This window comes from Tyto alba, unplaced genomic scaffold (assembly GCF_018691265.1).
Source record: "Tyto alba isolate M040663 unplaced genomic scaffold, T.alba_DEE_v4.0 Super-Scaffold_1, whole genome shotgun sequence".
Taxonomy (NCBI): Eukaryota; Metazoa; Chordata; class Aves; order Strigiformes; family Tytonidae; genus Tyto; species Tyto alba.
Genome location: NW_024881261.1, coordinates 12,070,186 through 12,093,984, shown reverse-complemented (window position 1 = coordinate 12,093,984; position 23,799 = coordinate 12,070,186). Strand labels below are relative to the sequence as shown.

The following is a 23,799-nucleotide window of genomic DNA, read 5'->3' as shown; positions in this document are numbered from 1 at the left end:
TTTATTTGCAAGCAGGCAAATATCACTTTCAGGCCAGGTTTACAAATGGGCTTTGGAAATTCAAATAAACCAACTTATGTGTTATTTTATAAATTTTTTTCTCATAATACATTCCATTCAAAATTGTTTTATCCAAGAGACAGATCCATTTAATATATTTGTTGGCTTCAGAGTATTCTTGAAATTACAAACAAAAAAGTAGTAGGAGTCAAAACTGGAAGAATTGTTTGGGGAAGGACTTGAGAGAGAGTCTTTCATGTTGCATGTGTGTCTGATCAAAGGCTGCATGTGCCCTCGAAATTATAACCGAGGTCTTTGCAACTGGACTTCTGAGTTGCTGGTGCTGCAATTTATTCAAGTGCCTGGTTTGTTTCCACTCTAAGAGAAACAATTAGAAGCCTTTCTTTTCTTGCATGACAATGCTTTAGTAGAAAGTAAGTGTCTGAAGGTGTCTGTGGTGGATGGTGTGTGTTTGTGCCACCTTGGCTGCTAGGAAATTCTGTCCCTGGTACATTGGATGGGCTCCTCTTCAGGCATGAAAATATTCAAGCTTCATTCAACTGCTTAGGACAAAAGAGAGGACAGTTTAAATCTCGAAGTGTTCAGTGTCAGGCTGGTTTTGCATTCTAGAAACAGCCATCACAAATGTTTGCAGGTCTCCAGGATTTTGTGTAGCATCTCAGAATGCATCCATGCTCTGTGATACTGTAGTAGTCTATTGCAGAGTGCCTTTTATTTTATCCAGCCTTTCAGTGCTTATGAGTGATGATGGAGAAGGAGAATAATGAAAGTAGATAATTGCTTGCTTGCACTGAAAAATAATAGTAACCTAATTATGAAATGCTTATATATTATGCTTTTGACTTTAAAAAAAAAAAAAAAAATCTTTCTACCATGCTTAATGGTGACTCACCATACCCCTCACTGTGTGTCCTACTAAAGCTTTTCTTAGTAAATCTTTAGCACTTGTTCAGCGACATGCTGGCTATTGCTCTGGGCACATCTGCTTGTCTGTTCACTTATGTGGCTATGTCCAAAATGACCCCCTGACTTCAGACTGGCTTGCTTGAAATTCAGTGGAGTAATTTTCCATTCCCGAAGGTGTTGAAGACCTTTGGCTCTAAATTCAATTTGTTTTTCTAGTACCATGAGCAAAGGGTGGCAGAGACAAGAAGCAGGTCAAGCGCAAGTCAAGTCAGTTGAGATTAATGTGCCTATTTATATAGGTTAAATTTTGACTGCAAATGAAACTTTTTGTATTTACTAGTTAGGTAGTTAGTTGGATTTTTAAAATTATTTTGAAACAAGCTGAAGACAGTATTAGCAATGTGGGCAAATACAGAGTGTTGCTGCACCACCATAAATCCTAGGGAATTCCATGGGAAGAATAATTAAAGCAACATGCTTTGAACACAACTTACTAAGTAGCTGTCTTTTCAGCTTTCAAGGAGGGCCCAGCTGCACCCTAAATTTCCATGTGGGCCTTCTCTGCTCCATACTTTCCCCTGCTCTCCTACCCCAAATTATTTTAAAACCTTATCTCTCTGTGTATCCAGTTTAGACCCTAGCTTCATAGAGAGGTGTGCTGGCACAGCTTGGAGATGGCATTTTAAGAGGTGAGGAGCTGGAAATTGGGAGTTGGGAAGGGCAGGATTGCATCAAGTCAGCCAGTAAAACATGAAAAACTGTAGCATAAGGTATGCCTAAGTCCTCTAAAGATGATAATTTTGTACATACTAGGCATATGACCATAACATCAATCAAATTCTGCAAGTTTGTTAATTTTTTTCATGTTATGTTTTAACATACATTAGCATTCATGTTTGCAAATGGAGAAAGGAGAAGAAAAAATGTCTCATATGTTAAGGCAAAACTAATTTCAGTAATGGAGAAAAAAAGCAAGATCCTTTGGAGACTGAATGAAGTGAGAAAAAACACTGTCAGCATAATTTGGGAATGCTGATTTACAGGTTTTTGTCCCCTGTGCAATCCCATGGCTGACATAAACTGTTAAAGTCCTACTAATAGAGCCTTCCCACTACACCTCAATTTGTAGCTTGCTTTTTTGGAGCATTTACTGGGGTAAATGTGTAGCTTTTTTCTCAAGATGCCTAGGTTTTTCTCTATGCATCTCATAGCCAATCAGAGTCAATGTGCCTGCTGCACAGTCAGGCCTGGGCTTGGCTGGCATCATTTGTCTCACACTTTCACTGATCCCTAAAATTACTATTTTTAAATTACAATTAAAATCCTTAAGACAGCCATAAGATTCCCACTGTGCCTGTTCTTCATAGGTGAAATCAATATACGCAACTGTGTTTTTTTATTTAAAACATTCTTAGTCCTTGAATATAACTATTATAAATCAGCTTTTTTGAAATACTGTTTTCTGTTTAAAGTGAGAATGTATGTGCAGGTCAGTAAAATGTTAAAATTCCTTTTTTGAGAAGCTAGCTGACTTATTTTGGCATGGTCAAGCTGATAGTGGTGTATTAATGTGACTTGTTATTGCTCCTTATTTAAAATTTATAGTAGAGTGATTCAGAGATCCCAAGATAAACTGGGGGGAATTGTGCAGGGTGTGGTGCATAATAGAAATAAAGATACAATTTGTCCTGAAGACTTTATGATCGAAGGCCTGGCCCGATTTCATCTTTTCAAGTGTCCAGTTACAAATGTTCCCACTGAGATTAGTTGTTGGCTGGGTCTCCCATTCCTTGATGACAAGTTACGGAGGACGTTGAGCTGCAGTTCTCTATGGTCAGTGCGTGATGGCGGTCTTACATGGGGTCTGCATTGAGCTGGTGGTGGTGGTAAAGGTCAGGAATTGATATGAAGAGGAGGAACTCCAGGGGTTTGGGCTATAAAAAGGTTTGGCTGCATGCTGCCATACATGAGATCAGTTGTTCGTATAAACATTTGTGAAATCCCGCAGTTGCCTTGTGTCGATCATCTGGGTTGCCCACCATCGCAGCCTCTGACCCTCCAGCAAAACCCGGGAGGCAGCTGCTTTGGCCATGACATTTCTCAGGATAATCAAACTGCCATAAATCAGGAAGGCTTTTGATGTGTCCTGGGATCAATAAGAGTTTTCTCTGCTATGTAATGTCATGTCCCATGTTGTACCGGTGACTGAGGAGGGCTCTTGCAGATTGCCAGGAGTAGGCCTTGTTACTCCAAATGGTGCTTTCCATGTTGGTGTAAATCAGTGGGATATTTAAAAATTATTTACGTAACAGATTTGGTTCTTCTGCTCTATAACTCTGTGTAGATCTGCATAAAAGGTGAAATTATTTCAGAGGCAGCCTAAGAAAAAAGTCACCAGGGGAAGTTGGAGGCTTTGCATTGCAAGAGAGGGAGAGGAAGAGTGTTGCAAAATGTGAAAGGTTTTGACTGCAATCAGCTTTTCCAGTTACACGCTTTTTCACAGATAAGTTCTTAGTTTATATGTGGAGGAACCTAGATTTCATCTTTTTCAAAGGATTTGGGGAGATTTTTCAGCCATTGCTTGTCTATGTGGGGGAGTTTTGTGTTTGCGTACTTTTGCGGCTTAATACAGATAAGTACTAACAGAACGTAACCTTTTAATTTAGCGTTCTGTTGTCTACTGACTCGTGAAATATTTTTAGGTAACTTAGCCGCAAGTGATTATGTGGATAAGCAGAGATAAGTCTTTAAAAAAAAAAAAAAAAAAGAAAAAAAGCTTTTTATTTTCTTAAAGTTGTAATATTTTGGAAAATACTACTTTTCCATTACCAAGGTCCCAGATATCTCTGAAACTAGATGAATTCAAAATACTGTCTTTTTTTTTTTTTTTTTCCCCTCTCATGTGTAATCTACTCAGTCCCTTTGTAGTAGGAATATAAGCAGGGTTGTGAGAACCAAAAGATGAAGCTGCTTTGGTGCTGCAACATTTGCGTTTCATCAGAATCCTTAAAACCAAAAGTGAAAAGCAGTTATTCCTATTGAAAACTGATACTTATGTCTTTTATCTTCATTCCTGGTTTTATAATAAAACTGAAATATGCATTTGGGGTTAAAGCTCCCTGACATTATTCTGAGGGGGTTCACTGACTTAAGTAAGGTCAAACATAAATAATCTGGGTTTTGTTCTGCAAGTATAGTTTACTTTGCAGTATCCCTTGTTGATACTAACTGCAAGATATCAGTGTCGGGAATGGATAAATACAGGACATTAATTCTCAGTAAGTGCTAAGACCACCGATGAATTCTTGGAAATATGTAAATATTTGCTAATAATATTTATTAATTTTGTTCCAGGATTTGACTTGGGTGCGAAAATGCTGTTATCTGTAAAAGAGGGATAAGAAAACAGGGTCAACAAGAGCCAAAATGCACTGCCAGTCTGGGAGAGCTCATCAAGGCTGTGCTGGCCCATGAGCCAGCTCTCAGGGAGGGTTGTGCTGCTGGCAGCTGCTCAGGAGTGCCTGGACCTTCCTGTGGTCCCATGGTCTGCTGGTACACTGGAGTTACACACATGTGCATGTGCTTTTGTCAGCTAGAACTACTGTTTAGGGATGGCTGTAATAGGTATGTTCTTAAGAGACTTTTAAAATTGATTATATTTACATGCATAGCTTATTTTCTATAATTGAGTGTACCCTCAGCAAGTTTGCCAATGACACCAAGTTGCATGGTGCAGTCAACACGCTGGAGGGAAGGGATGCCATCCAGAGGGTCCTTGACAAGCTTGAGAGGTGGGCCTGTGCAAACCTCGTGAAGTTCAAGAAGGCCAAGTGCAAGTTCCTGCACGTGGGTTGGGGCAATCCCAAGCACAGCTACAGGCTGGGCGATGAGTGGATTGGGAGCAGCCTTGAGGAGGAGGACTTGGGGATGTTGGTTGACAAGAAGCTCAACATGACCCAGCAATGTACACTCGCAGCCCGGAAAGCCAATTGTATCCTGGGCTGCATCAATAGAAATGTGGCCAGCAGGTCGAGGGAGGGGATTCTGCCCCTCTACTCTGATCTCATGAGACCCCACCTGCAGTGCTGTGTCCAGCTCTGGGGCCCCCAGCATAAGGACACAGACCTGCTTGAGCAAGTCCAGAGGAGGCCACAAAGGTGATCGGAGGGCTGGAGCACCTCCCTGATCAGGGCAGGCTGAAAGAGTTGGGGGTGTTCAGCCTGGAGAAGAGAAGGCTCCGGGGAGACCTTATAGCGGCCTTCCAGTGCTTAAAGGGGGCCACAGGGAAGATGGGGAGGGACTTTTTATCAGAGAGAGTGTAGTGATAGAACAAGGGGTAATGGTTTTAAACTGAAAGAGGGTAAATTTAGATTAGATATAAAGAATGAATTCTTCACTGTGGGCGAGATGAGACATTGGAACAGGTTGCCCAGAGGAGCTGTGGCTGCCCCCTCCCTGGCAGTGTTCAAGGCCAGGCTGGACGGGGCTTTGAGCAACCTGGTCTAGTGGAAGGTGTCCCTGCCTGTGGTGGGGGGGTTGGAACTAGATGATCTTCAAGGTCCCTTCCAACCCAAACCGCTGTATGTTTCTATGTCTAAACTTTGAGATGGCATTGGGAAGGAGCCAGTGCTTTTATCTTCATTTGGATTTGCCAAAAGAAACCACTTCCAGAAGAGACTTGATTGAATTCTTGCTGGTCAAGCACTCCTGCTGCCCCTGAGCTGGCTGAGGGTGGTGACGAGTAAATCCTGGGGCCAAAGCAGTGGGACTGCTGCCATCACTGTGCTGGCTGGCTCCTCTACCAGGGGTGTTCTGCATTCAGATTCTTCTTCTTTGTAGAAGTCCTAAATGCTGTGAGGGAATACAGCTTCAGAAAGCTTGCAACTTTAAAATCTGTAGCAATTCATGCTACTGTGGTCCTTACCAAATTCTCTGAAGCAGTGGAGGTGGGAGGAGGCTTTCTGTGAGCAGCAGATGAATTTTTACCCTGGAGCAAAGTGTAAATGAGCAGGAAAATGTTAAAGGGGGGAAGTAACTTAATTTTTGTCATTGTTTTTCAGCATCTGTGCTTTGTGTGAGAGCAGCTTTTTGCATATGCCATGGGGAGGAAGTTTTCCCTTCCCTGGCAGCTCCTTGCCTGTCTGGAACAGTGAGGACACTCTTTCCAGACAGCAGTCTTGCCTTTGGATAGAAGCAGGTTATTTAAGCTCAGTGTTCAGATATTTTTGAGTTATCTCATATACTGTGCATGAAATTTTAATTTAATGCTGCTATAGAAAAACAGCTTAAACCAAGAGAAAGTTACATTCTCATCATAGAGCTCATTTTTACTGTGCTTTTTCATGAACTTCAGTATAACAGAAGATGAAAGAGAAACACAGGAAAAGTGGATGTGAGGTAGGACTGACATGCTTTTCAAGTCTAGTGAGTACAGAAACTATTTACAGTTTAACAGATAATTTATTAGCTGTTCTGCTGTTTTTATTCAGTGTAAGGAGGTGATGTTTTAAAATTGCCTTAGAAATAGTCCGTGTCCACAGACTCCATACGATTTCATAGTCACCCTGTCTACCCAAGCAGAGGGGACAACCATCAGCACTTTGAAGTGCAGCTTAATGTTGTTTCAAAATATATGCATAAATTTACATATGTAAATAAAACTTACATTTGAGCAAAACGTAACTTAGTTTTACAACTGGTTTTGGTAAATTGCAGTGAACCAGGTAGCTATTAAAACCAGCAAATAAATGAAAGGAGGAAATAAAACTACCAAAGAGAAATATTTTTTTTTAAAGGAAAAAGTTTAGGGAAAGGGAAAAATCAAACCAGTATGTGATACCTGTGAGTGACAGACCTCCTTCTCTAAAAGAGAGGTTTTACTGACACAATCTACTGTGTCTCTTAAGTTGAAAATTATTAGCTCATAATTGCTTGTATCATACTTTTACAGATAACTGGTGTGGCAGACTGTCTGGCGGTAAAAGAGGATTTATAGTGAAGAATCAACATGTGACATGAATCCCTCTTTTGCCATTCTGACATTTCAGTGCTTTCTTGTGTTTCCTGTGGGGCAGCTGCCCCCTTCCTGGTGCAATGCAGGAGTACCGGTTTGCAACACTTCAGCAACAAACTGAATTCCTCCTATTTTACTTCTCTGTAACCAGTTTGCTTGTGTGACTGGGTTTGTTCTGACTTGAATGTTTTGTGCAAAGAACAGTGTAATCTCAAAATGTTCTTACTGTCTGCACAACTTTAACAGTTTGCTAGTAAAGCAAGAAAACATCGTTTGAGGGAGTGAAGCAAGGAAGTCCCTGCGCTGCTGACTGCTCAGGGGTCACTCAGTATAGCAATGGAAACATCCCGGTTATGTACAGCCTTTTCTCAGCACAGGATGTTCAATACTGGGCAAGATGGGCCTTGGATCTGAACTCTAGACGTTGTCCTTTTGAGATTGCTTTTGTCTTTTATCACACTGTCACCCAGGAAAGGGTAACTGGATAACTCGCTCATCAAGTGTTCTCTCTATCATTTAAAAACTGTCAGACAGCAGTGAAGGAATACCAAAATGTGAATGATTAAAGTAGTTTGAGTCTACAGGATTAAGCATGCAAGTTCATTTATGAGGCTTAACACATGCAAATAGCATTTATGGCCATGTGGCAGAGCATATTGGATACATCAAACCATCATTCTAGACTTCCCCTCCCCCCTCCCACTGCTTGTGCTACAAAATGTTGGCAGGCTGGCCTGCAAATGTGGAGGTGCAGACTGCACCTGCTACAGGCTGGGTGCATTATAAGGAGCCTTCCTTAACTGAGAAAAAATGTCACATCTTCATTTAAAGGTAAAGGTATAGCCCTTATATTCTGGGTGGCTGTCAGCAACACACTATGTTACCTCTTTCTGACAGTGAAGAGTAGCTGGCTTAGTTCCAGTTTACACTGAGTAAAATGTGCATTGCGGAGCTTGAATATTTATGTTGACTTTAATATTGCACTATATAATTGGGCAAAAATAACGCTTTTAGATTTAACACAGAAACACAAAAACAAGGTCAAATACACTCAAGTTCTTATTTATTAAGAAAATATATACTGCTGCCACGTAGTCTCTTTAATGTGGTGTCTGAAAGGATATGATGATTATTTTATTAGCTTACTCTGTTTAAAAGCATAAGGACTTAAATACACAGTGCTGGATTAGAATGTTTGATTTGTAACCAGTTTGGGCTGTAGTATGACAAATTGTTTATGGCTAAACTGCTACTGGAAGAAGCAGTATTAGACACCCCTGTATCATCAACATCTTTGTTTCAGAACAAACAATTGTGTAGAAACGCAGTTAATGGGCTGAGGGAACTGATACAGCTGAAAATAAATCAATTTTAAAAACCCAGTTTAAAATAAAACACCAGGAAAAGAACAAAAACCCCCAAACCTTAAACTCAGCTAAAGAGTAGTTTCTCCTACCCATTCCACCATCTGACAGTACAGACATCTGCTAGTATGAATCTGAAGAGGTGATACAGAGAGATTGAATGTCTGATGTGAGTAGTAGTGTACAGAATTACTGTATATTAGTAAAATTAATTAATATAATTTTGAACAAATGCTAGTGTCGCAGAACTGTTTTCAGTTCCACAAACTGCATTTTGAAAATGCTAACATCTGGATGGACATCTTACTCATCTTACCAGTGTGTGAGGCAAGAGTAATAAATGAAACCCAAACCCACTGTACCATTAAAAAAAAAAAAAAGAAGAGGAGAAAATCTGTCAACATGTTTTCAAGAGAATTAAAAAATGAATTTAATTTTGAGGTGTTTAGGCAAATATTTTTTTTTTGCCTCAGAACAGATGCAATTAGTCGATTATGTTATTACTAAAATTTGTGGGAGGAAGGATGAACAATTGACTTTCTAATATCAGAAGATAGCAATGGTAACCCTCGTCTCAGTCCATATTCTCCTACATGTTTTCCTATCCCTCTTAACCCTTCTCTCATATTCCTTAAATGTAGCTGACGTTGTTGGCTAAAGCCAAGTCTTTGATTCAGACTGGAACCTGCATGTTTCATAGGGAGACTGGAACTGAGATCAAGATACACCCGGTTTGCTTCCAATAAGTCTCCTGGCAGACAAGATACTGGAGGGGGGAAGAAAGACCAGACTGTTCCTTAAAAACAAGCAGGAGAGAAACAGCAAGAGCAGAATAACACAACATGCTCCTTAAAAAAGAAATGCTGAGATGCAGTATAGTCTAGCTTGAGTGTTCAGACCTGAAATCAGTCATACTGGTTAACAATGCAGTGTGCACGCTGCTGGTTTGCAGTGCTGGAAACTGTACTGCATAGAGAAAATGGGGATGTCTGAAGCCAGCCATAAAAAAAAATGCACATAAAAGGTAGGTTAATGATTCGTTGCTAGGTGATCTAATGAGTTGATCCTTTTTCTGTTGCTCTTTCTCTTTTGGTTGTATTTATTTTTACATACATTCTGTACATTATAAAAGATAAATATATCAAGTCAGTGCTTTCTGGGGTGTTCTTTGGCTAGATGATATTCTTGCATTTGGTCACTTGCCTTTTTTTTTTTTTCTTCAGTACTCCTTGTCTCTCTGACCTCATTATTATTTTTGAGCTGTTGTGATTTGACATTGAAAACAATTATTCCAACAAAAGCAGCGCAGCATGTTACTTAGACTTTACAAAGTGTCAGATGGCGATGCTCAGGAGTTAATGTTGCAGCCTAAAATCAGCAGTTCTAAATTCCTGGAATAAATTGGAAGCTTTTGTTAGATAAAACTCACTTCTAGGTAGAGAGATGCATAGTCTCCTGACAGAGTTGGAATGTTCTACTTTCTCCCTGTAGCCCAGTTACAAGTACAAAATACAGAACAGAATATGGAGGCCAAACCCATGAGCTATATAAGGCATCAAAGCACAGGAGGACAAGATCTGTTTTCTTTTTTAGAAGTATCAGAGTTCAGTTCAGCATGGACTAGGAGGGCATACCTGGACAGGGGAAAGCAGAGTTAGATTAACAAGTTACCCTGTAGCAAGAGCTCTTGAGCTTCTTTGTTTCATAGGTCCCTAAAAGTATTTTCAGCAGACGTGGGGATTTTGTATAACAAAAGCTTACACATGCTGACTTCCTCTTCATAGTTTGTTTTGACTCTCATTGGAGTAGTTGAACCATAGGTGGGAGAACCTCTCTTCTGTATACTTTGAACCTCTTTTTGGCATGACAGTATATGTTAGGCCAAAATGTGGACTAAAATGTGCATCTCAGCTGAGCAAGAGTGGTAGCTTTCACCAGGACAAAATCAGATCCTAGTTTAAGTTTCATTGTCCTGTGTATGTTTGTCTTCTCTGACCAGTCTAGATATAGTGTCCTGTTGCTATAGGGGCATACAGTCTCTTATTTCCACCTGTGCCTCAATCTCTGGAACCACTTACACTTATGCAGTATAGCATGTATAAGAAACAGCAGCTAGTTCCACTCAGGAGTATGGTAGCTCACTTGCTGTAATTCATGAACATTGGAAGGGATGGAAGCCAAAAGTAGCCTTGCAGCAAAGCTGATTTTTCTTTTAGGTAAAACTATCTCACCAAAAAATGGGGAGAGGGAGAGAATTTTCTTTCACAATTCATAGATTTTGATATCTGGATTTTCTGTAAATAGTTACTTCTATGATGTTGCTAGTCTTGTGCTGAGAAAGAGGTACAGATTTTTAGATCCCTCAAAGCTGAGCACATGTTTAACAAAAGTCCTCTTTTTTAAAAAAAAATCAGTGCAAAATGCAAATAAATAATAGAAGAATGGCTGATTTGTTTGAAAATTTTCCAGCTGAACAGTAGGGGTTATATGAGAGTCAGCCTGGGCCCAACAGAGTGGGCATTGAACCAGACCTAATAAGAACAACTGGACCCAATACCCATATTATGTTCAGTAAGGGAGGGTTATTTTGTAGTACAAGGACTTGAATGTTGTAATCTTAATGGCTAGAGGTAACAAACCAGTCTGAAAGGAAAGAGGAAAAAAATTAAGTCCAAAGCAATTAGAAAAATCTCTTTTGCGGATTTTAGGTATTGCCAGCCACATTTGTGTCTTTTTACAGATGAATGGGCTTTTCTGTCACTGTAGGAATTAATTGTAAAGTAACGGACTTGAACTAATTATGACCTGTAAACCTATAATAATAACAATAAAAGTTTTTTGAAGTTCAGACATGCATGTAGTTGGTCCAACCGAGTGGATCAGCAGTTAAGGAAGTTTTCCACTCGGGGTTAGCGGGATTTTAGGAAAAAAAAGGTTGGATGAGGCAAGTCCTGGGCAGGAGTAACTGAAGAGCAGGAGTTGCAGCTGGTTGCTAGTTCAAGCAAGGTTCTTTCCATCTGCATTTCTAGACTGCTTTCAGTCACCAGCAGGTGCTGGAAGGTGTCTGCTCTGATTCAGATTGAGGTATTTACCCTGATACAGATGGAGAACAGTGTATCTTGAGAGGTCTGGTCTCAAGCTCTTCATACCTTGGGGCCTTTGGAGAGTGAGCTCATGGTGTTGTCTTCTTATAATGCTTTTTTCTTGAGCTTCTCAAACCCCACCATTTTTCAGAGGGGGAGAGAGGGGAGAGGAGACATAATACATGGTTAAGTTTATAAGAGTATCTCTTCTAACCTGAACAGATGGAAGCTGAGCTGTGATCGTACACCCAAGCACTGTCTGAAGGGGTTTTATCCTTCTGCTTCAATGCTTCCAGCTGGAAAAGACAATAGTTCATTCTTAGAAAAACTTAGGCAAGCTCCTTTTATACTTCTACTGGATGCTTCCCAAACCTCCACTTCCTTGAAGCAAGTCCCTTGTCTTCTTCCCAGCATCCTCAAATTGATCACATACAGCAGGCTTCCCAGTGGTCAGTTAGCAAATGCTAAATGAACTCGTGCTGCACCTGAGCAGCAAATGCAAAACTCACAGGTATGCTTCCACAGCCTCCATAACAAAACCATCAGAGTTCATAGAGTTTGTATCCAGGATGCAAATTACACATCCCAGAATGTGGTATATTCATCCAGCATGCCAGGTACCTCCTGGAAGCTCTGTGCATGCAGCTGGATAATGTTGCATTCCAGGTCGTGTTTTTTCCCTCAAAAAAAAAAAAAAAAAAAGAGAGGGTGTAGAGAACAAAAACAATTACAACTGGTAGTGATTGTTTTTTAGAAGGCTGTTAGTTGTATTTCATCTCAATCCCAAATTTTATCACAATCTGTAATACATGAGAAAATCAGATGTGGGTTTTTTTGTACCTTATTTGCTAATGCTTTCCCAGCTCTGTAGGTGGTGTCTGTTTTCTGCCTGGGGTTTCATAGTTAGTAACAGGGCTGCAGTGCCCCAGGATTCCATCCTCACGCTCTCCCTCTCAACATGCCAGTAAAGCTGTTTGGGTGTTAGTGTGGAAAACTGGCTGAAAACCAATTTGCATCTTCCTGCCAGCCTGGTTCATGGTGTGGCTATACAGCAGAGGGTGCAGCACAAGGATGGAAAGGGCTTGTCACAGGCAGGAGGAGGTTTGGGCTGCTGAAGCTGGTTTTAGCAGGGCTTCCAGGTGATTCATCTGGAAATGACACAGTGTTATAGTTGGAGGAGCCCAGATCCTCTATGTCAGTTCACTGCTCACAGAACACCCCAGACAGTAGTTGCACTGACCCAAACGAGGGATGGGTGAACTGTACCATGGAACAAGGACACTTTAAACCACTGATACCATACTGTCAAACCATGCTGCTTAATACTGCGCAACAACTTTCGTTCCTTCATGTTGGGCTTTTTTTTTTCTCTCTGAAGATGTGAATTATTTACATACCAAATACATTTGCATGCAAATATTTTTATATTAAATATATTATTGAATGTAGATATTTGCATGTTAAAATGTATTTTCATAATACACTATCTCTTCCTACAAATCTTGCTTCTCTTTGTTCCTCAAACCTGAGAAAACATTGCCCCTCAGTACCCATTTGAGAAATGGTGTTCCTGAGTATGCTTCTGAGCCTGATTCTTTGTATGAAAATTCAGGTGCCTGCTTTTCATCTAGTTTTGTTTGTGTTTACAAATGCTTATCAGGTTTTTTATATGAAGGTTTAAGTGTAGCTTTCTACTAAGACATGAAAGTTGTGGTGGTTTGTTTTTTGTTTTTTGTTTGGTTTTTTTTTTAATGTAATAAGCTTTTTTTTTTTTTAATCCTAATGTAATGAGCTTCAATGGGAACTTTATATCTACAATTGTACACAAGAGGAAAAAAGCTAAAACTCAGGTATTTGCTGTGGATGCAGCTGCAATCCTGTGCAACCCAACGTATGACCTTTTCTACAGTTCCCTCAGTGTCTCAAGCGTCTCCTGAAAGCGCAGGCACCAGCCAGCGCTCTGCGGAGATCCCCCAGCAGTCTTGGAGCGGCCCGGCGCCTCGGCTTTAAGCTGGGGTTATGAGATGCTTCGGAAATGCTGTAATTGAGGAACGTCTTCATTCAGGTTGGGAGATGAGCTCTGAGCAGATGTTAAACAGAGGCCCCGTCTTCTGGGTGTGCTTGGCTGAACACATCAGGAAGAAGAGTTATATAAAAACCTTGGGGTGGTGATGAGTGCAATGTAAAATAATACAGGAAAGTTTGTCGTAAAATATATTATGGTCATTTCAAATGTTATAATTTTCAATTGTATGCGGTTGGTTTTTTATTTGTACTGGACTAGAGATGGTTATGCACTATCAAAGAACTCATTAATGCTTTCAAAACACTTTCATAGAATTTTTTCCTTAGTTTTCTGATTATTATAATTATTTGCTTGTTCTCCTTTCATTTTAGATGTTGTTCTGCAGAGATGAACAAGAACATTATTTGTGTCCAGACTTGGAAGTTATATAAGTCCCCTCCTTTTAGCAGCTAATAGTTCTTCCCTATTTTTTTGTTTCAGGTGAAGCCTACCCTCAACAGTGTTGAAGCATGAGTACTGATGCCAGTCAGGTGGTGATCACTACTCCTCCCGCAGCCACGATGCCTCACAAAGAGCGGTACTTCGATCGCATCAACGAGAATGACCCAGAATATATTCGGGAGAGAAACATGTCTCCTGACCTGAGACAGGACTTCAATATGATGGAGCAAAGGAAGAGGGTTACTCAGATCCTGCAGAGCCCTGTGAGTGGGATTAAGGGGGGACGAGAATGAAAGAGTGTTATTTTCTGAGATTCCTGATCAACTTTTTGAGCCTTAAAAAAGAAATCTATATCACAGCTAGCTAGAATAACTCTGGACCATCTTCTAAGAAGAGTCACTAAACAGATTATCCAGCATTTTGTTTGCATGGTTTTTTGTCTGCGAACAAGCAGCCTTTATTGTGTTGTTTTTTCTCCTGATGCTTTTATATTCTTGTGCTTCATTCCAGTATTACAAAAAGAGCTGGCTGACTGCCAGGTACTTAATTAAATCTCAGGGGCAGGGAAGAGAGTGAAGGAGTCACTGGTCAAATAGGAACAAATTAGGACATTACGTGGTGTTCTGCTTTCTGGGATTAAATATTAACCTATCATTTGCATCAGGAATGCTTTAATTAACATATTTAATTGGGTTAAGTTTGTTTAAAAGCTAGGCTATGTGTTCTTTTCATGTCCTTGGGGATGACCATACCCATACTTGGGCACATTAGCACCATCTGGTTGTGTAAGTTCTGTACTTGTGTAGGCTACATATAAAATTATTAAATCTATTAAACCACTCTCATAGTAGTTTTAACTTATATTTTAATATATACATTCTTTGGGTTTAACTTGATGAATACACTGTGAGTAATACTGTTGCCTTGAGTATTTTGGAGCCGTAGGAGTCAGTAAGGACTGTGCGAAGGTGGGCCGTTGGGGTGTGAGTAATGAGGATAAAGGGACTGGGAAAGGGTTAAGCAGCTTTACAGATCCTTCTCTCTTCAGTCCCTTGCTAAGTTGGGGTGCTTCTTCTGTAATTTTTTTTGAAGCTTTTCCATATGTAATAAGATTGCAAACAGCTGTTAGTAATCACCCTATTACAGTCATCCATGAATAACAGGATTGTTTGCTAGTGTTGTCGTGGAGTGCCTCTTGGATCTGTGTGTTGCTCTGAGTATAATGTGAACCTGTTGACTAAGGAATTTATTACTTTCAAGTCAATTTGTGCAAGCTTGGTTTTGCAGCCAAGCTTTTTTATAAAGAAAATACTCTAAGGAGGTATTGCATAATGCTTTAATCATGATAATTTTATGTTAAACACTCGATTGTAAAACGTGATCAGAGTCTGCTCCTTCCTGTTAAAATATTCATGTTATGTGTAGCCAGGAGTCACAGCAAAGACTAGATCTTTAGCTTAACAGATAAAAATAAGTTACAGAGTTCTTGTTTGGGTTTGTATGTGTGTTATTTTTTGGTCCTTTCCATAGCAGTATTGAATCTGATGAGTATAAGTATTTCCTTAACATTTTGGTGGACCTTTTGCCAAGTCTGACAAGCATAATAAATGTCCCTTTGCTGCAGCCTCTGTGGGTTTTTTTAATAGATGCAGTGTCAGCGTGCAGATTTTAGGAAGGGGGATGAAGAGGGGCAACCCCTGAGCCTAGGTAACTGTTTTAACAGAAGACTGGAAGACAAAGAGCTGCCGGGCTGCTGTTAGTGTCCTGCCGCAAGAGAAGCTGAGCCCAGCACTTTTTGGAAAGTGACTGAAGCTGCCAATAAGTTGCAAGTTTTTGTTGTGTAAGGGAACAGTTGTCCAAATAAGCCAGGGGCCTGCTGCCTGCTCAGCTCTTGGCATCTTCCAGGGAGAAATCGGAACGTGGGAGCTGAGTGTGTGATCAGGCACAAAGAGGAGGTGTCGAGCTACCAGTTCCCCTCACTTAAGTATCTCCTTTTATTGTCTCTTTCTTGAAATAGAAAATTTAGAGGAAATCTGCTATGATTTATTGTCTGAGGAAATAAAAGCATTTTTAATACAATATCTGTGACAGAATGTCCATGAAGCAAATTTCAAAACTGGTTTGGGGATACAAACTGTATTATTTCTTTCAGGTTCCAGCTGCAATGTTCCATAGTGTTCTTAAGAGTCAGGACTGAAAGCGATTACCTTGTCTCCTCCTGATTATAATATTAGTCACAAAAGGGCCAGAATGCATTTTTCCTGTTACCACTCTGCGTAACACAGGTTCAGTATTGAATTAATGAGTATTGTGCGTAATGTTATTGTTCTGTAGCTGCAGAATTACATTGCGTTAGAAGTTTGCATAGAGCTTTGCTTCTCTGGTTTATTCCAGTCAACCTGGAGGAGACAGTTTGGAAGAAGAGGAAGAGAGGTTATCAGACACATCTTAGAGAAGAGCTTGCTTGCTGGTAAATCTTGGCCCAGTCTTAGATATATGCATTCATATCTTCACCCAGTAGTCTTGATATATGCATTCAGATCAGAGAAATAGTCATTGACTCATCTTCTGGCAAGTATTAGTAAGTATGAAGTGTATGTAGCACGGATAATACCTTTCTTAAAAATACACAAGCATGTATGGACTTGAGGTGAGCTTCTTTGAACATCCACTTTCTGTGAGCAAAGAATTATAGTGTAAAACTAAAGGGTTGATCACTGTCATATACTAGAAAGCTTAGGTACTGATTTAATCTGTTTTATTAACAAGCATTTTTTTTCTTTCAAGTAGGAAAATCTAAATGCTTTAGCAAGAAAATAAATTAGAGAATATATTTCAGGAACGATGGTATATACTTGTGTAGTACATGTTACTGTAAGGGCTACAGACCTGACCAGACATCTTCAGACATCAAACTTCTGCATCTCTGATGTGCTGTTTGATGCACATATTGATGTGCAATCTGACTACTTTTCTCTGATGTGCAATTTCCCTTTCCTAAATTAAATCATTTAAAAGCTACTGAAAAGCTATTCCCATCACCTCTGGTGTTTGCTAATGTCTGTTCAGTTCATAATGATTCTTAAACAAATTATAGGAATTGTATGACTGCTGCCCATGAAGAATGTCATGACATTATAAGTGAATTCTCAGAAATTTGCTTAATACTGCATGTAACCTGTGAGCATCTGGCCTGGAGAATCTGATAGGACCTGCATATGTGTTGTTCTGTGTCTTAGAAGGGTGGAAAGAAATTAAGATCAGCTGGGTCTGAGCAGCCTGATAGCATCCAGAGGTACTGCTGGCCAATCTTTACGATAAAGCTGTTTTAGTTTATTTCAGTAATGTCTCCAAGTTCAGAAGGTTCAGGTACTGTGTCATTATCTTTAAAGGAATAGTACTACATGTGTGCAGTAGACTAATTTTATTGGCTTTACATTGGGTCAGAGATACTTGACCTATAATACATCTACAATTTGAAAAGATGGAGGGATTTTTTCAGATTTTCCAATTTAACGCTGAAATTAAAAAGTTCTGTCTTTTCGTATGCTAAAGAGTCATATATTGCTTGTTACACAAAGTAACTACATCTTTCAAAGAGTAAACATTGATTTGCTGTGTCATCAAAACCCTTATTTCAGTTATGGTATGCAGGTTCTGGTCTTCATTTGCTTCTGGCATTTCTCTGGCGCCCTCACCATGGCAACCAGAAGCTTTGAAAACACTTTAAAAAAAAAAGCAGCGGTTGCACAGTTATCGTGTGTGAAGACTGAGCAGTCAGTTCAGCATCAAGGAACTGCATGAACATACAACAGGGAAAAACTCCTCGCAGCCCTCCCAGAGTGACCAGGGAAGGTTTTGGGTGTTTCTACAGGCAGGCTGCAGTGCCATGCTGCTTCCAGGGAAGTGAGACCATGTGAAACAATTATGTAACCAGCAGGAAAGCTAACTACAAGTGTTAGCTAACAGGACTGTGTGTTTAACCTGACAGGAAATTAGGATCGGTGCTTAAAATGCATTGAGGAGTACCTTACATCCACTTTATATCACTGTGTTTGAAGAAAAACTACAGGTCAGAGTGGAAAGGGGAGAGGATGCATTCACTTATTTAATTTATACATAAGATACACTGTTATATGAGGTATATTTAATTATTTTTACGGATCCAAGAAAAAGTTGGTGTAGCCAAATTTGTATATAATTAAGTGTTGAGTGGAACAGATGAAATATGTAAACATAAAAATGCCTGCATACTAGAATTCAAACGCCTGGTTTATGTTTTAAATTTACCAGGGAAAGTTTTGTGTGGCTTGTTGAGACCCATGGAGTATGTACTTGCCATTTTTACGTATGAAACACACAGTTATTTAGTGCTTGTTTGACAGGATCTCATCGTACTTGGCTTTAATTTCATGTTGGATGTAGAGAGTGCATACCAATCCATGCAGCTCTGCAGGGTGCTAAAGGTGATTCTGGCTCTGTGCTGCCATTATATGGGGACACTGGATTGCAAAACCAGGTTTTTATGCTGTGGTTAAAAATGTACTTCTCTCCCGTGCCTCTCTTCCTTCCTGCCTTGTACATGCACACACACCTCCCCCTCCCACACCGGCTGGTCTTGCCCAAAAAAGTGGGGAGATAACAGTCCTGCTTAGCAACTCCTCTGTTCAGAGGTCTGCCTTAGCATGCAGCATGCAGGCAGATTTTTCTCCTCAAAAACAAGTAAACCCACCCACACTTGAATGTTGTTTTTTTTTTCTGGATATGTTATTTTCAAACCATAAGAACAGAGATGAAGGATGGTTTGATTTATTTTTTTCCCCAGCTTTTGCAATTGTCTATCTTGCTTTATTTTGTATTGAGTGAACATGCAGTATTTTCACAACACCACTCCCTTTTGGGGAAGCTTATTTTCTTAAAATATCAAAGTCTTTTCAGTTCCTCATATGTTTCAGCTTCCACTGCTCTTTTACCACAAGTTCAAAAGCTTTTCAGATCCTTCAGGAGCATCATGCTTTGGCTGGGAAGGGCTCACAACCTTATACACCCCCTGGGGCAGGCCTCTCGCATTGCAGCTCCCTTCTCTGGCTGTCTTCTCTGACATGTTCATGACTTCCTGCTGGGGAGTCATGGCTCTCCTTTCCTTGCAATGGCTTTTTAAATTTCATACTTTTGTCATATGACCTGTGCAGCATTTCATTCACTGGGGAAGATGAGCTCAACTTGGCACATCATTTAAGATCTGTCAGGAAATGTCTCTTAAAGATCCCTCCTGAGCCGTGACAATATCCCACTGAGCCTGGGGCAGACTGGAGGGGGCTGGACAAGTTCAGTGTTTTAAGTGAGGGGTAACGTGTGCTCACGGTAATGCCGTGTTAATTCCAGGCCATCCACTAGATCCATATGAGAAACCAAGAAATCCTATTGCCAAAATTCCATTTTTATAGCTGTGACACTGCAGGGTCAATTCATATCCATGTTCTCACACATACCAGAACTACAAGTGTGATTGGAAGGTTTGTGCTGTTCCCTGCCTTCTTATGTTAAAAGTTACCTTTAACTCCTCTCCTATGTCCATCTTGCTGCTTTACATTTAGTTTAAACTGTGGTTTTCATTAGATGTAAATGCCAAGTTTCCAAATTTAAATTATTTTTTTTCTCCATTCCTGTTTCTAATCTTCCTGCTGGTTGTTGAACTGCTTGGGTTTGGGACTTTGTCATCTTGGGGAGTGTCTGTAGATCCTGTTGTACTTTAGGCACCATGTTCTTTAGATTATTCAAATCATTAAACAGATTCATCCTCCTTTGCCTGAAAACTTTCCTATGGCCCTATATGTATTTGAAGTTATTAATTGTAAATAACACTCAGAATTAATTCTGTAGGAAAGTGATAGGAAGATATAAAATAATATGCACTGTAAAGAAATCCACCACTTTTCTTTCATTCATTAGTCCTATAAATTCTGTCCAATAAAGGCATCATGTTGGTCTGGTGAGTACAGGAAGAAAGTTGTCCATTGCAATACAAGTAATGAATAACAATTAAAAGTACTTAACTTAGCTGTATTTCTTCGGCTATTAAATAATCTTTTGGTTTTGTACAAGCTCTTAACAGTTCCTGGAAAATCCTAGAAAGTTGTGACTGATGACTTTCTTCCCTGGCTGCAGGAACATGTGCATCCAGAACACCCTGCAAGAGCTCTGCCTGTCGTTTCTCCTGGTGCATCACCTCCACGTGTGCACCCACCCTCCCTACCCCTGCGCTTACTGGAGAGGCAGTTATTTATGCTCAGAAATGTGTAAACTGACAAACTGAAATTCGGTTTCTTCTAGGATTTTAAATTTCAGCGCTTACAGTCCATCTAGCGAGGTGCGTAGTGTGGCTTTACTCCCCAAGACGACAGGAGGGAGGGGCCCAGACCCCACACGCACAGCACCGGTTGTGTGAACGTGGGGATTGCTGGATCCGGGACTTGGGGGCTGGGTGTGCTAAAGACGGCCTTTGCAAAGGAGTTCAGTGCTTCACGTTTTGCTTCAATCAGAGAGTATCTCTAGGCTGCTTGTTGCAGGAGTAAACACAGCGCTTCAGCTCAGGGAGGAAAGCTAGTGTGTACCAGGTTAGAGGAGCTGGAAAAACCGGTGCTGGCTGAGCTTTCTATGGGACCAGCTTGCTGTCAATCGGGTCGCTGAATCCAGCCCAGATACCCACACGCTTCACTGCAAGTGAAGACATTATTACAACTTCACCTAATTCCCCATATTTATTACTGAGTTTGTTTCCTTCTATCTTAACACAGAAGCTCTACCCACCACCCCACCACCCCCCCCCCCCCTTTTTTTTTTTTCATGGTGTTAACAAACACTTTTTGTGACTCTTATCTTCTCACCACCAGCCTTAACTCACTGGCGGTTTTTTTGTGGCCGACTCCACCCTTTTCCACTTAGGGCACCGGTTGTTTGTGTCTAAACTCCAGTCTTGAAAGAGCCTGTTACGAAGCTGTATCAGCAGTTTCAGTGAAGGTCTTCCTCTCAGCAGGCAGCTGCCTTTACAGCACTGGAGTTAATGTCTCTTCACTCTCCAGAATAAAATACCAGTTAAGTTTTGAAACTTTTCTTCAGTGGTGGTGATTTGGCTTAGAGACTCTGTGTGGGCGCATTTATATGTAGATAACTTTAATTAGAGCCTTTTGAAAATGGACATAAAATATAAACTCTGATCAAAAATGGGCAAAAGTGAAAAAGGGTGAAGGGGTTTCTTGTATTATTCTGCAGCTTTTAGACTAATAGCAGTGCTGCTCTTGGTGTAGGGACCTCAAGTATCTTTTCTAGCTACTTTCCTGTAGACTGACATTATCAAACTGTTTAGACCTTACTGCACCTAGTCCTGATGGGAGCACATGCTTTCTCCTCTTGTAGGTGTGCGATGGTGTGGAGTATTTGCTGATGATTTGTATGCCGTTGTGGTTTTTTTTCTATTTACAGGGAAATCTGTTTCTTACTATTTTATTTCTACTTTTTTTGAGTGTATAAGAACTACATGGAGAAATCCATGGTAAACAAACAAGCAGTAGCACAGAAAGATAGTCAAAATACTTATGAGCCTGCATACTTCTTAACATCCTGAGAGAGCTGCCTACCAAGATTAAGAGATTAATACCAAAATTTTCTAGCAACATTATTGTTCTCTGCTATATATAGATGTGTATACATGTAAAGTAGGTTATTCTAGCAAGTTAGTTATTCTAGTTTTTTTGCTTATGTTGACTGAAAAATACCAGTTGTCAAATGATACATGCAAATGTTGCTTTGATTCTTAAAAGCCCCAATTTACACTGTCAGCTCACACTTAGACTGTCCTGAAAGAAAATGGAAATAAATGAGTCAGAACTGAGGCTTGTAACTTCACTCTTGAGTTACAGAGAGCCCTTGCAGGTCTAAGATGAAAGTTTTTTGCATCTAAGCTGCTTGAGTTTATGATGTGTGTTTGGAAGATGATTGCAAATATTTGTGAAGTAATTTATGATATTAGAAAGACCTTGACCTAATGATGCAACTAACAACTCTTGTCAAGAAAAGCTCTATCTGTTCTGCAGGCTGCAGTACCATGTAAGGCTGTCTAAGATGGTATAAAAGAGCTGGCTGGAGTTGTAGAAAGTTAGAAAGTTTAGAAACTGTGGAGTCCTAGAAACAGTTTTAGGAGCAGACTGAGCTGCCCTGTATATTTTTATTGGTTAGTAATGGGGAAATTCATGTCTCGGTGCAAGCTGGTGGAGTGGTATTCCAAAGGAGGGTGAGGTGAAGGCAGAACAGCCGGGCACTACCAGCTCAGGGCTGGCAGGTCAGCAGCTGGCAGGCTTGGCTGTGCCAGGGATGCTTTGGTTCATGGTGTAAATGCAAAACTATGGGTTTTTTTCTGGTGTAACCTAGTGTAGTTCAGCTCACTGCAGTTTTGAAAAGAACAACCTCAGCTGGCAGTAGTGGAAGGGGAGTTTGCATCCTGCTGTATATTGAGATCAGGCTATTAGCTTAGGTGGCTGTCTGCTGCCAGGTGAATGAAAGTTCTATTTGGCATCCTAGTTGTGCATCTTGTCTGAAATGTTGCTTTACCTCCTTTCCTATAGCTGTCAGGGGCTCAGTTTTAATACCATGGGCTGTTTTCTATGCAAACTTTCAGCAGGCTGCTTGAAGTGCTGTTCCAGCACAAACAAGGAGGGGCACTGGTGCTTGACTGGGCAGGTGAGCTCACTGAAGGCAGGTGGATGCTTGTGCAAATGCAAAGTGATCCTCAGCTACAGCAGGGTGGGTTATCCAGGTGGCAGCCTTGTTGTAGCACGGGTGCAAGCACCGGTAGGTTGGCTGACTCCAGCAGTGGTGCAGCTGTATTGATGGGCAGGATGGACAGCCATGAGGTGCTGTGCTTCTTGCTTTGGGACTCAGTACCCCATTATAAAAAGTCACTGCTCTTCCTGTATCATCTTACGTCCAAAGTTTTAGTGTTTTCAAACAAAAAAACATGTACCCAAAGAGCTATTTAAATCCCAGAGCTGAAACTTTCAATGCTGAGCATACAGCTGAATAACATAATTTTTCATTCATCTGATAGTACAGTTTTTCCTTTGCCAGCATTTTCTTGTCGAATACTACATCTGAAATTACTAGTGACCTTTCCACTTGAAAAATATCTGCTCTGTGCCAGAGCAGTGTCATCTTTTTGAAAACATCTCTCTCAAGTATGACTTTTACTTGGTCACTTATATGGCATTACACTACAGCTGCCCACATGTATAACACAGCCTCGTGAATTAAAGCAAAATGAAATCGTTTCGTCTCCAGGCTGCAGCTAGGTTTTCAGAAGCAGATTCCTGCTGCTGAATGGGTCAGATCCCAAAATAGGAGCCCTGCATGGTAGTAGTTTTATGGAAATCAGTGCCGTACAGTGAAAGCTCCAATAAATATTCATTTAATGACTAATATTTAAGGTAAATTGTTATCCAGAAGGTGGTGATGCCCTTCATATGAGCTCATCGGGAATTACCAGAAACGGAGCAAGGTTCTGTTAGCGCGTGTGGGATGGTTATTTGAGGACTTGCAGATCCAAGTTTTAAAGGTCTGTAGCAGTAAATGAAAGGTATTGAAATGTTCATAAATATGCATGGAGGAATGTGCATGAGTCATGTGTGTGACACACTGAAGGCTGCAATCTGCTAGAAAACATTGTTGCACGCTGGCGTGTGGATAAATTGCATACTTCATGTATTTCATCCATATCTTCATCTGTTTTACAGCTCATCCCAAACTTCTGTATTTGCTACTTGCCCTGGTCCTTACCTATCTTCTGTTATTTCTAAAATAATTTTTAAGGACAGCTGCTTGTTCAGTTTAACAAAATTGTTGAAACAACACTAAATCTTCATTTGTAGTAGCCCCAAGAAGTGTGTAGTATAT

General features: G+C 40.4%; 1 protein-coding gene across 7 annotated transcripts in view; it reads left to right on the top strand.

Annotated features, from left to right (window-relative positions):
* Window positions 1–23,799, top strand: part of ADD3 (adducin 3) — a 101,191-nt gene that overhangs the window by 59,169 nt on the left and 18,223 nt on the right. For 5 of the 7 annotated variants that reach the window (XM_042793964.1, XM_042796066.1, XM_042793432.1 and 2 more), the window contains one exon: window positions 13,894–14,117. In XM_042793964.1, coding sequence (XP_042649898.1) covers window positions 13,923–14,117 — 195 coding nt within the window. In that variant the 5' untranslated portion in view covers window positions 13,894–13,922. Of the gene's footprint in view, window positions 1–9,307; window positions 9,329–13,893; window positions 14,118–20,884; window positions 20,950–23,799 lie in introns of those variants that run through there. The other 2 variants (XM_032988592.2, XM_032988594.2) reach the window with 2 other exon arrangements.